Raw genomic sequence first — 14,113 nt, 5'->3', positions numbered from 1 at the left:
ATCATTCCTGATGCCATTGGATGATGTCAGAGAAAAAACTGCTCCTGTCTGAAACACAATGTAACAGAGAACGATATATCTAAGATAACATGCGAAAAAGAAAGAATTGTGAATTATAATAGTCAGGAATGTGGATGCCAATCAACAGCGATAACAAAATTCGATCTTGATCTGTAAATATGATGATACTCGGGGTGAATTTCATAAATTCATTTTCCATCACATTTGATATCTTTTATTTTTTTATGTCTCAATTCAGGTGATTTAAATGGATTCGACATGTAATCGACACGTAAAATGATAAGAGAAGCGAGTCTTTTGAAAAATATCGGAGCTTGAGATGTTGTTCATAAGAGGTGAACTAATAATAGGCATGTGTCGATTGATATTTTGAAAATTATAAGAATTTTGCAATATTCTATTACGTATAATAATGCGATCATTTGTAATTTATTATAAAATGTAAATGTAAGTAATTTTTATACAACTTTGGGATTTAAAAAAAATTTGTATTTGTGTATGTTGCATATATATTTATATTGTATATATTTGAAATATGTTATTATATAGAATATATTCATAATCATTGAATATATTAATAATAAGATATATTTATTGCGAATCGTACATATCAACAATGTAATGTATGTACATCCAACATTTTTTACAAGATATAATGATCAATATACACAATTAGAAATTGTTTTGAGTAAATTAAAAATGTATATAAATTTTTTAATTTTTTTATATTTTTTTTGATCATTTCTAAACATCAGTCTTATTTTGATGTGTATTTGGCTGAAAACATGTACGGTTAATGAATCAATTATTAAAAGAATAACCAATAAAGATTAATTTATAACTGAATGAAAAGTTATTAAAAGTAGTCAACATTTAATTAACAAATTTAAAAATATTGTTAGATTTATAAAAATCAATTCACTTTAATTTTTATTTTGTAGATATACAATTATGAAACATGTAGATATAAATTTGCAAATGTATATAATTTTAAAATATAAACAGTCGAGTTTAAATGTTTAGTATGTCATGTATATTATCCACTATTATTATCATTTAATACCAGATCTATATATCTACTTATCTATCTGTCTATCTCTCTTTGTCTCTCTCTTATCTCTGTTTCGTGTCAAAATTATGTCCAAACAATTAAAAAGTTACCTGTTAGCACATGACATAATTATACTTACACAATTATTTTTATCCACAGTAAGAAAAGAAAAAAAAAATTTAGAGAGATTTGCAGAGCGCTTTCTTCCTGAATAGTAGTATTTTATAGTGTTATTATAAAAAATAATTTCACAATTTTATAATTTTTATACATGTGCGCGCATTTGAGGATGTATTAATATTTATCGGTATTTTAGTTATTACGAAATATCGTTTGTGTATAGTAATGACAATATCAAGTTAATATATACCATTATCGAATCGATTGGATATTATCCTGCGCGTTATTTCACTCTTTAATTTAATATATATATTTTGATATTTATATATCATTTTTTTAAATGTATGCCATTGATATTGATATTGATTATTATGTAACAACAATCATTGTTACTATTAATCCTCTTTTGTTTGTAAACTAACTTCTTTACATCGAAGCGTTGCCGCTTCTATGGCATCGATTAATGCCGATCTTAAGCCGTGTCTTTCTAAATGATGAATACCCGTTATAGTGGATCCTATAAATTGGAAAAAAGTATAATTATTGATTAAGAAAGAGAGATGTATTGTATATTGCATATTTACAATTTCTGACCTGCTGGTGAAGCTACGTCGTCCTTAAGCTGTCCTGGATGCATATTTGTTTCACGGACCATAGTGCCGGCGCCTAAAACAGTTTGCGCAGCGAGTTTATAAGCGATGGACCTGGTAAGTCCCATTTTCACTCCACCATCAGCCATAGCTTCGATTATCATGTATATCTAGAAAAGATTTTCTTTCCTCATTAATTATTTTGTGAGAAATATGTTTGAAAGAATCCAAAGAGATGCAAGGGAAGAGCCAATAATGCAAGCTTCGCGCAGAGATAGCGATAGCGATTAGAAACAAAAAAAAGTCCCATTGGTCCCGTTTTTTTGTTTGTCAGATTTAACATCATTTTCTCTATCAATTATTGTAATAATAAATTATAAATTATATGTTCTCGCATAAAAACTATTTTGTTTGAAAATTATTACAAACGAATTGATGGAAAGTTACTAACATAAGCAGGACCGGAACTAGCCAACGCGGTGACAGGATCGATGAGATTTTCTGGTACTTCTTCACAAATTCCTACAGCGGAAAATAATTTCTCCGTGATTTCGGCGTCTTTATCACTTGCGTTCCTGCCGCGCGCGAATACCGTGGCTCCGCAACCCACTAATGCCGGCGTATTCGGCATTACTCTTATTACGGGGGTGTCTTTTGGGAGTGCCTGAAAATATATTTGCACAAGTTATATTTTTTTTTGCGTTATCACGATTAGTTTGCAAGAAATCAACGTATATATGTTTTCATCATATATGCGTTCATAGATTTTCATTCAAAAAAAATTTATCAAAATTCAAAGAGGAAAGAGGCAATAATGCAATATATCGATATGATGCTAAGAAACTAGAAAATAAAAAAAAATTCTTTCCTCTCCGTTTTTCTTAGGTTTAACACAATTTTCGCACTCAACTATTGTAATTTAATAAATTATTACAATGATATTTTTACCTTTTCTAGCGAAGCCAAAGAAATACCCATGGCAATGGAGATGAGTAATTTTTTATTATCGTGTACTTTCTCTCTGGTAAACTCTGGTAAAATTTTCGGTACAATTTGCGGTTTCACTGATAAGATGAGCACATCGCCGTAATCTATGACTGTAGCATTAGCGAAAACAGTACTTGATCCCATTTCCTAAAGATATTAATTAATCGGATGCAGATTTTTGTACGTGCATATGTATATAAACACACGAAATGTTATTGTTCATTTACACACGTTTTCCCGCACGATAATTCTGCAGATATAAGATTGTCCAGAATTTCCAATATCAGCAGAGAACTTTGGGGTTCGGAATACAGTTATAATGTGTAAGAATTGACACGATTAAAACGAAGAATATTTCTTTTGTTTATATTTTGTATATACATGTAATGTTCGATAAGAAAATGTCGCTACTCGAGTACTGGAAATTCTGCAGTTTACGTGCGTCATGTATATTATAACTTTTCAGTAATGTCGAAACGCGCAGCCTATATAAAGATGGAATGAATTATGTTCTCACTTTAAATGTCTCAATGCTCCCAATATCGTTTGGAAGGCAGCTAGCCAGCATCATCTCGCCTTTACTTAAACCTATAAAATAGAAAAAAGAATCTCGTGAAAAGATGCGAAAAGCATCCGAAATGTTTTCAATGAATTTCTATCGATTAAATTTTATATCCATTCGATTATTTTCACCTATACATAATCGTTCGTTAAGAAAAAAGATCTATGTATCGTAAGACATATTTTATAATTTTTTTTTGTTTATAGAAGACAATTATTATTTACCCGCTCGTATGAAACCTCTAGCGAGGGCCTGAGCCATTTTTCCTCCGCCGAGAAAACCGATTTTCAGCATGTTGGTATCGATGTTTAACGGTATCCTCTGCTCTTTCACTTCGCCATCCGCAAGAAGCTGATCGCTTACTATACATACAAATGAAAACAAATTATCGCTCTCACATTTTGCAATACGTTATGCATTATAAAAAACCGAGCAAAACAACAATGATGATAAAAAGAGTATTTGGACGATATTTGGAGATATTTGAATTTGATTAATCACGCGAATTATTCTTGTAACGATAATCAAAAGGCCTAACATAAGCTTCACGCCTTTCGCTCCGTACGAACGATTAAACTATCTCTGCTTTTATTCGGTTCCATACAACAAGCTAGTTGCAATGCTCGTATTTGTAAATGTAGTATTTTATACTGATACGAACATGCGAGCGCGCGATAAGACGACGACTCAAGTTTATAGGTTTTCACGCTGCCAAGATCGGTCTCTTATTCAAAAACGAGATATTCGTATGTCGCATCTTTTTCTACATCTTCCGCGCATCATCTCCCGTTGTTTGTGCAAAGATACTTTTTATTTTTACGTAATCTCATGCGAAAGATAACAGCCTCGTGCATTATGCGTACGTCCTTCAGCTGGAAGACGCGCAATCGACCGCGCGGTTGACTTCTCTTTCCGCCAAACTCATTCGGTCGCGCATTTAGATTGATTTTGTGGCAGTTTGCTGGAGCATATAATTCTTGTCCGTTTCAACGTAATAATGAACAAGTATTAAATCAACTTGTCTCTCCCCGTGGTTATACTATTCGTAAGTTTGTGGTCATTTTAATACATATTTTAACTAAACAGATATTATTCTCTGTGGTCTTGCCCTTGTCAATCGCAAAAACCACATGCAATCAAAATAGGCCACGTGCATGATTTTAGAATTACACAATATTACGAGTTAATATATATATATATATATATATATATATATATATATATATGTATGTATGTATGTATGTATGTATATGTATATGTATATGTATATATATATGTATATCTTCCTCCTCCATGTACATAAAAATGATATATACGTACCATACTTGCGCATGTTTAAATTCTGCCGAACACGGCGACTCAATCTCACGAAACCCATCGTCTTCAAACCGACATTCATTTTCATGATTACTTTTCGCAATTAACGTAATGTATGAATTAAAACAAGATTTACACATTTAGATGCGCAATATGTAATAAGATTTCCAAATCTTTGTCGGTTTGATAATTTTTCATAAAATCCAAGACTTTGTACAGATTCTGAAAAGAAATAAAATGTCGTGAGATATTTAGTGTAAATTTACCTTATACACAGTGAATTTTCTACCATATTAATCTTTTACGTCGACATATGATAATGTAATAATGATTACTTATTTACAATGTATGTTTACAATCTATTTATTACCGATAGAGATTGATTCTTGGCTAACATAACATTACAAGATGATTAAAATGAAGAATCTTACTTTTTCATGTTCCCTCGTATAAATATTATTTACTCGCTAAAATATTATTATTTAGCTTGTATTATTCTGTGTTTAATATTATAACATAAAATATTAATGCAAAATATTAATATTAACCCTCTTTCCTCTTTCTTAATAAAAATTTAAATAAAATTTTAGATTCCGCAATTTAATTACAAAATTCGGCAGCAAATGGTATGTGTGTATGTGTATATATATATATATATATATATATATATATATACATACATATATATACGATATATATTTGCATCGTTAGAGTTACATATTCGCAACATTCTCTATTACATCTCATCAACAATAACGCAATTCGGGGGTTTGTCAAATTACATTGATTGTCATCATTTGACACTTGATGTTTCGCGTACCGAATAATACTAGCACACGTTTTCGTTATACGAACGAAAGTCGAACGAAAGTCTTATTCAAGATATGTAGATGGTGCTGGCCTGTCGGCGATACGGATCGATTGTGACTGACGCAATCAGCTGTTACTCCTATACTCCTCCGTTCGTAATTGGTGCAGATCGACGATACCTTTCTATTGACGATGATCTCATTACTACGCTCATCGTATACTTTCCGACATCCTTATATATGTTTTACTCGCAGCCTATCTGCTACGGAAAATTACCTGTTTGTATACGTAATTGAAACTCAAACACAATCATCGTTTCTTCTAGCGCATCATTCGATATCGTAAACAATTTCGGGTAGAGAATTAAGGCCTTTATCCTTGATTTAGAATTTGCGACACATAAAATTTTATTTAATAATTCTATCACTCACACACACACACACACACACACACACGTTTTAATATGTGCATACATTTGTTTGGATGTATATTTTGATTTTTGTATGTATTTTACGTTGAAATGTTTTCTGTATTACGCGACATACAAATAAAATTTATAATAATATAATAGAGTTTTATCTTGAGAATTTTATCGTAAATTATCGTAGATTGTAAAAGGCGCGCCCTATCCGATCCGCTCGAGATTTAGAGTAACTTTATATTCGAATGTAAACTTGGAATTATTTGTCACCTACAATTTTTCTTATTAGTATTTAAAAATATCAGTATTCGAATTGTGAAAAGAATAAAATTTATATTTAGAGGAGAAAAAAGTTATCTAACTATACATTTTTATAATATATTGGGAAAATATAACATGTCTACAAATTCCTCAGACTTGCGTGTATATTGGCTAGACTTGTGTATATTGTCGAGATTTTATATCTCGATTAGATATATTTGTGTGTATAAATATAAAGGACTCAAAAAATTCAAAATCTCAGAAATTTGAGCAAATTTCTGCCTACCTCTCTCTCTTCCTTTTCTTTCAATTTTATCACTCTCGTCTCTTCTCTCTTATTATTTTACAATCTTTAAAATTTGTTATCAATATTCACACTGGATAACATGCATTGCGTACAAAATATACAAATGTCGCTAAAGGTATGTAAAAATTAAAATCCCAAAGAAGGGGCTATTCTAGGGACTCTAGTAAAAATTATGCATAAAGAATTGTTGATTCCAGTTGGCTTTTTTTATATCGATCAATTATGTTTGTAAGAGAAGACAATAAAAAATAAGATGATTTTCTTTACTTGATTGTGTAATTGGTGAAGAGAAGGAAAAGAAGAAAAATGGTTGCTTCACATTCTAATTTTTTTATGTTTCTTTTACAATGACGATGGCATAAGAGACATATAAGACTCTGTTATAAGTCTAAGGTTTTAAATGACTTTTGGTCTATTTTTGGACTTTGCTCTTGATCTTAAGTATATCATGTTTGATATACATATAAATGCATTTTGAAAGCAAGTAGGAGAGACAAAATAAATAAAAATCCGCAAAATGTATTTATTTGTATTACTTGATAAATTATCATAATTATAAAGAAAGTTTTACGAGAGAATTCAAATATTTCTTATAAATTTTTATACATAATGTTAAATTTTACAATATAAAAAAATAACTATCTCAAATCGTTGTTATTCTTAAATGAAAATCGATAAAACGAGTGATACATTAATTGTGATTAAAATGATTAGATAACGTATTTTTCTTATTAGAATATCATAAAAATGTTTTATACTACTTTATTTCAATATACCTATATTAATATAAATTAATATAAATATTAATATAAATTATGACAAACAACTGGCGATGCACAAATTACAATACGATTTATGATGCAATGCAAACACGCAAATATGTTTTTTACATTTACATTAACATTTTAACAGACATAAATGCACACACGCTGGCGCCTGAACATTATATACCGAATTGCAACGCATTTAATAATTATATACAATATTTTTTAGATACCAGCAGCCATTTATTTGTTAGCGCTGTCCTATGTTTAATAGATTACAGTTAAAAATGTGATATTTGTATTTATACACTCCCTCAGGCGCATACACACACACACACACACACACATATATATATATATATATATCCATACATATTTTACATATTAAATTGCAATGTTTAATATTCCAACATTGCCGCAATGTTCTATACTATCTATATGAATGATCTTGATGAGTTATGAGAATCTTAAATTGCAAGACATCTCTTGAGAAAGAGAGAGAGAGAAAATATGTCTATCCTATTGAAAAAAATGATACATATAATAAACAATAATTATAATAATTACAATCAATATTTTTTTTCATAAGATATATAAAATACAACTTTAAAAACGTACGTCGTGTTACTGCGAGATTGAAGGAATCTTGCATTTTATTCGAGCTCAATATTTTATACGATCCATTGTAGAATATTTAACGCAACACATTTTCATAATGTATAAATCTAGTACATTAATACTAATTATAATAATAGGGATATTTTTTATAATAGAAATATTTTTTCTGTATGTAAAATTTATTAAATTTTTCCAATTCACAAATGTCCAATTTTAGATAGAATAAAGGTACGCGAAAGGATCTATTATCGTTCTCCTTTTTCCTTAACTTTCCGTGCCGGAAATATATTATACCGTCTCGAAATGAAATAATCATACGTATAAGCGTGCGATTTACGTCACTATATGCATTTTCATCACTAACAAAAACTATATAGTACTTATGTGTGCGATAAAACGTAAAAAAAGTTTGACACGAAACTGTTGCAATATAACTTGTTGGTATAGGTCATCTTTATATTTCTATATGCAAATTTAACTGAAAAAGTTTGCTATGTCACGTTCTTTTGTATCGTACAGCATATATCGTGTACTCTGCGCGCACGCAACTTATTAAAACGCGTTTTTATCAAATAAGACGCATACATTAATCATGAACGATAGTTGTGTAATACCTAATACAATGAGAAAGTGAAAAAAGTACAGCTGAAAAAAAATAAGACTCGTGCATACGCATATTTATGTATGCATGTATGTATATATATATATATATGTGTGTGTGTGTGTGTGTGTGTGTGTGTGTGTGTGTGTGTGTGTGTGTGTGTGTGTGTGTGTGTGTGTATGTATGGGCGTTTTTCAGCAAGCAATACGCAGAAATTACTTCATCCTTGTTTACATTCGGCAATCGACAAAGATGAAGCGATGCACTATGCCCTGTGCTTCATCGTTACTGAAAAACTATACGTATGTATGTCATCATGGACGCGTGTGCGCGAGTCGAGCGAACGCTTTCAATAACGTTCGCGATATTTGCCGGCCTTCGCAGCCACAGTCAGCAACGGTAGACGGTAGTCGGCGGTCGACAATCATCATCATCGAAGCGAGTAGTCGTTCGTCCGTATTCTGCTTTGCATGATCTCGCGGTGCCTCTCGATTATTCGTCAAATTTCGGCCGAGAGAAATCTCGGTTTCTCGGTTCGCAAAGTGTCGTACAGGCTAGGCCTTTCCCCCTCTCTCTTTCGGTCGCGTTGACGACGATCACCGAATAGAATCGGGTCGACGGGAGCACGAGACGAGCGTGTATCCGCTCGTGTCTTCTCACTTGTCGACGTTAACCAACAGGACGCGATGCGATCCGCTATTAGAAACTCGCGTCGAATCTAATCTCGCGACACGCGACGCGCGCCTCTCGCGATTTTGACCTTCGAGCCAGGCTAGCATATGCGTGCGCGAAGCGGAGAGGTGTGAGAGGTTTCTCCTAAATGCGCCGCCGATAATCGTGGCGTCTTATACGCGACGACTGCACGCATCGCGTTCCATTGTCATTGCATCGTGTTGTTGTCGCTGCTGTCGATCGCAGTGCCGACGATGCCCGCGCGACTCAGCAAGTTATCGATCGACGCGTCCTGCATGGATTACGTGCACCCATGGACAGACTCCTGCGTTAGCGCGACCACTGGTCTCGGTTTGCAAACTTTGCAAGAATCCCTCAAGATATACACCACTGTTTACATAGTACGTAAAAATCCATGTGTTTGTATAAAAGAAACCAATTATAAATTATTCGTTTCTCGTTTAATTGCTCGTTGAATATATGTGCATTATGTTTACACGCGTGTAAACTTGTATTTCGAGCATTGTTTTGTACAACGCGCATGTAACCGTCTCAAGTATATTCTTCTCGCATCACTTACGCGTGCACGCACAATTTTCCTCGTATATTCTTTCATTATTAACATATCCATCTCTGTTCCGCGAGATCGTTCCTTTAGATGGGTGCACCGACAAGATGGGAGAGTAGCGTCGAAAGCGCTCGCATTCGCCGTTGGTGTATGTGCACCGAGGCATGGGGTCAGTTTATAGCGCACAATATATGTACCCTACTATTGTACCGACGGCACAAGCTTCGCGTTTACACGCACGTGTATCCTATATTTGGCGCATTTGACCTACGGCCTACTCACATTTTACTTTAAGCGCGATTGTTTGTTAATTTACACGAATTTCTATCGTACGAAACAAAAAGACCACAATTGTCACACGTACTTTTAATTACTTTTACTAAATGATAGATCGAGTATGAGAGATATGGAACAACGGATAATTTTTCCTTATTTGTATCTTGACAAAGTATCGTACCAGTTATATATTAGATTTATCTTCTTTTTATTTTCCCGCGAGTCAATTTCGCCATTAATTTTTATAATGTTTTGCAAACTTTTTACTTTCCTTATGCTTGTGTGTAAATGCGTGAATAACATTATCGAAAAAAATGTAGACAAACAGATTATATTTTTTAAAAACGTCTGAATAAAATTCGAAAAAGGCAACATTTTTTGAAATGACTGCGTAGAAAGAGAGAGGGACAGATTTAAATTACGTTAATTTCAATCATTTTTACATTTTCACGCATATATACTTTAAATTAATTATTACGTCTCAATTATCATTATGTAATTAAATATATGTATCTTTCGTTTCATATATTATCCGTAAAAAATTTAAAAGATTTTATAATATTTCTATAGGTAAACGCGTGCGGGAAATTATATAACGTGTCAAAAAACCTTTGAAATAGCGTAACATGTAACTTTATATACATGTCATTTATTTGCATCAATTGACCATTTACATTACGCTGGGTATAAATATTTATTAATGTACTTCATTATGCGATTTGTATTTTTATCGAGTATCGTTTTTATGTAACGTATTCATCTTACAGCGTTATTGTGACATTATATACAAGTTTGTACAGTAAGATATATCAATGTGGAATGTAATGTAAATAAATGGCGCTTATTATGCGCGACTTATATTTCTGCTATTAAATTTTCATATATTGGTATCTATTATAAAGTTTATATTAACAAATTAATTTTAAGTACAAGGCCGTGTTACGACAAATTTTTTAAGCACATTGATTGGCTGCGAGCGAATAATTTTTTGAATCTTTAAAAACTTTCTGTCCCGCGGCCAGTCAATATGCTTAAAAAATTCATTGTACGACACCCAGGTAGCAAGATGACGTCTCCAGACATCTTAATGAATGATGTACAATGACTTTATTAAAACGTTCGTAATAACGTTGTCACTCTGCTACCTGGGCAAGCAAATGTAATATTAGCCTAATCCATTAGCTTGTTTTTTGAATGACGTTTTTATAAAAAAAAATTTGTATAAAAAACAAAATAACAGCATGTAAATTAGATTATGAATATTTATGAACGAACGATATCATTCTCTCTTTAATAATTTTTTCTTCTCTTTTTCTTTTGTAATTCTGACGGTATTTCTATTTCTATATCGTAGAGAGAATCTTTTTCACAATTCTTTATTGCATTCTGCAATAAAATATAAACAGAATTTTAATTTAAAATATCTATTAAATTTTTGCTCTCTTGCTGACTGCGACTCTATTTTTTATTCCAGATTGCATTTTTAATAAAGAGGAAAATACCATCGAAAAGGGACATTAAGAAAACTGTATTAGGTATTCTTCAATCTGCGGCATTTCTTTCATGGAGTGGCTTTTCTTATTCATTGTTTATTTGTTTGTTAAGGTGAGAAATAATAAATATACCTTCCACATTGTTTAATGAATTTTAAATGCCTGAAAAAGTTTAATTTGTGCAAAATGTCTCGTGCGTCTAGAAAATGTCTAGAGCAGGATACTTTGTAATCTTCTTTTATAAATTACAGCATACTTATCGATAATAATTAATTGATGTCTGAATAGATTAATATAATAATGATAACAATTGAGTATATTAAATTAAAAAATTAATACATCTAACTTACACATACATTTTACATATGGAAATATTGAAAAATGTGATGTGTATTATAATTGTTTCAGACGAATATTGGGACGCTTCTACTTCCCGACTGTATCTTTCCTTCCGTGCTTTTTATCTAGCTTATCTGCCATTGTGATAGAAAGATCTTCTAGACGTACATTATTGTGTCTCTATGTGTCAAACGTTGTAAGTAGGCATTGCGATAATCACACAAACAGCAAATACATATTCTCAATTATTTTTCCTCAGGCAACGGAAACGCTCTTTAGAATGGGCGTGTGGAGAGGATATTTTTCGCCTATTCCAAAAGGGGAAGTCTACATCTTCGCTGTAAGCGTAGCTGTGTTACTATATTTCTTCCGTTCAAAAATAAATAAACAGGATCAACTATATAAGATACTTAGGTATTGGGTTTTATATCTTATCCATTTGTATACATCTACATCATTTTTCTAAAATATACTTAATATATATATGTGTGTGTGTGTGTGTGTGTGTGTTTAAAAAACAGGATAATCGTTGGACGGTATGAAGAGATTGAATGTTTTAAAACAAATTTACAAGCATCCTCCAGAAATATCGAAATTGATGATGCAGACAACAGTAAAGATATACAAAGGAGCAGCTCTCAAAATTACAAATTTAGTATTTTACGAAAATCTTTCGAAGCATGCAAATGTATCATCGATACCTTAAAAGCGCAGAGTAAACATATCTCGTGTCCACATCCTTATAGCTGTGCTCATTATATTTTAGTGGTAAGACTAACGATATATATTTAATATAAATATTTTAAAAGTAAATATTCATCAAAATTTATTTTTGATATCTTTCTATTCAAAGGATAGCGCAAGAATCTTCAGTTATGGTGTTTGTGGCCAAGTAGCACTTAAACTAATTTTCCAATTTAAAAGATTACTTCAGAAGCCAAAGTTATTAAAAATGACCATTTTCCAAAGAGAAAATCTAAATCTGGCTATATTCCTTGGAGGATTTACTGGCCTTTATAGGGTATATGTTTTGTTTTGCATATTTATATACGAAACATGGGAAACCTTAATAAATTCTAATAAATTTGTGTAATTAATCTTGATAAATTCTAATAAATTTGTGTAATTATCTTTTATGTAATTATTTTCGCTTTTCTCTTCTCTTTGTATATAGCTAATATCATGCTTGTTGAGAAGAATCTTCCATAAAGATTCACACACTTATGCTATTCCTGCTGGACTTGTTGCAAGCATAACATTTATGGCATATCCTAATACCACAGTGGCCTTATATTTCATGTGGAAGGCATTACAGGTATTATTATTATTACTACTACTACTACTACTTTCATTATACACTATGTTTATCAGTATCAATTCATGATGAACAAATCACTTGTAACACCATTTGCTTTGCTTTAGTTATTGTGGAATGATGCAACAGAAAATGGCAAAGTACCGGAAGTAAAATGGTTCGTGATCTTTTTATATTGCTTTAGCACAGCCACTCTCTTTCATGCAGCTATAATAGAACCACAAAATTTGAGATCATCTTATTGGAAATTCCTTTACAAAGTGTCTGGTGGAAGGTAAGTTTTATGTAATTATAGTATACCATGAGAGAGAATTTGTATTCGTGCGTGTGTTTATGTGTGTATATATATACACACACTATATTATTCGAAAACTGTTCTGATCTGTCATGTTCATTTCGTATGTTGATTTTAGAATAGCGGCAATGTCCCGAATCGCCTTAAATGAGTTCGGTTTAGAAACCAGCAAGAATTTACAGGAAGTGCTTAGAAAAACAAAAACAACGGATCAAATTAATTTTTCTTTCTAAAGTGGCGAGCACAAATGTCAAAAATGGCTATATATATATATATATATATATATATCTTAATTTTTATTTTCCTTAAAAACGTAATTTTCAGAACCAAAGACAATAAATAGAGAAAGAATGGGAGGTAGAGATATCGTGGATATGCATTCTTTGAATTTATCGTTAATTATGCATGTATAAAAATCTAATTCTGTTATAAGCTGCGAAATATGAAGAAACATATTTCTCAACATAACAATTTAAAAACCAATATATTTTTTTATATCTAATTTAATGGTGCTTGGATGTTGTGATATTTAAAAAAAAACTTAATATTTGCGCGCGCGCGCACGCACACACACACACACAGAGAGAGAGAGAGAGAGAGAGAGAGAAAATAACCATGTAACTTAATGTATTTAAATGTATGTGGATAATATAAGTAATTATATAAGAGAAATGATATATTTATGTGAATGATTAGATATATTACACACACACACACACACACAC

General features: G+C 31.7%; 2 protein-coding genes across 5 annotated transcripts; one reads left to right on the top strand and one right to left on the bottom strand.

Annotated features, from left to right (window-relative positions):
* Positions 1 to 964: 964 nt before the first annotated feature.
* LOC105252232 (pyrroline-5-carboxylate reductase 2) lies at positions 965 to 5,635 on the bottom strand. Of its 4 annotated transcripts, none has more exons than XM_025412056.1 (8): positions 5,469 to 5,635; positions 4,652 to 4,870; positions 3,556 to 3,693; positions 3,287 to 3,357; positions 2,731 to 2,916; positions 2,234 to 2,446; positions 1,787 to 1,952; positions 965 to 1,709 (listed from the first exon to the last, which is right to left on the bottom strand). In XM_025412056.1, the coding sequence occupies exons 2-8, from the start codon at positions 4,734 to 4,736 to the stop codon at positions 1,588 to 1,590; spliced, it is 981 nt and encodes a 326-aa protein (XP_025267841.1). In that variant the 5' UTR covers positions 4,737 to 4,870; positions 5,469 to 5,635; the 3' UTR covers positions 965 to 1,587. The 4 variants fall into 4 exon arrangements, with proteins under 4 accessions (XP_025267841.1, XP_011257838.1, XP_011257855.1 ...); XM_011259536.3 differs by having other exon boundaries at positions 5,431 to 5,599; XM_011259553.3 differs by lacking the exons at positions 4,652 to 4,870; positions 5,469 to 5,635 and adding an exon at positions 3,993 to 4,117 and having other exon boundaries at positions 967 to 1,709.
* Positions 5,636 to 8,803: 3,168 nt separating this feature from the next.
* On the top strand, positions 8,804 to 13,951 carry LOC105252223 (transmembrane protein 135). Its single transcript, XM_011259525.2, has 9 exons — positions 8,804 to 9,503; positions 11,421 to 11,551; positions 11,848 to 11,974; positions 12,038 to 12,192; positions 12,300 to 12,546; positions 12,632 to 12,799; positions 12,953 to 13,093; positions 13,201 to 13,367; positions 13,507 to 13,951. The coding sequence occupies exons 1-9, from the start codon at positions 9,357 to 9,359 to the stop codon at positions 13,619 to 13,621; spliced, it is 1,398 nt and encodes a 465-aa protein (XP_011257827.1). The 5' UTR covers positions 8,804 to 9,356; the 3' UTR covers positions 13,622 to 13,951.
* Positions 13,952 to 14,113: the final 162 nt, after the last annotated feature.

Source organism: Camponotus floridanus, unplaced genomic scaffold (genome assembly GCF_003227725.1).
Source record: "Camponotus floridanus strain SB8 unplaced genomic scaffold, Cflo_v7.5 scaffold107, whole genome shotgun sequence".
Classification (NCBI taxonomy): Eukaryota; Metazoa; Arthropoda; class Insecta; order Hymenoptera; family Formicidae; genus Camponotus; species Camponotus floridanus.
The sequence above is the reverse complement of the archived record's forward strand: the minus strand, read 5'-3'. Positions and strand labels throughout refer to the sequence as shown.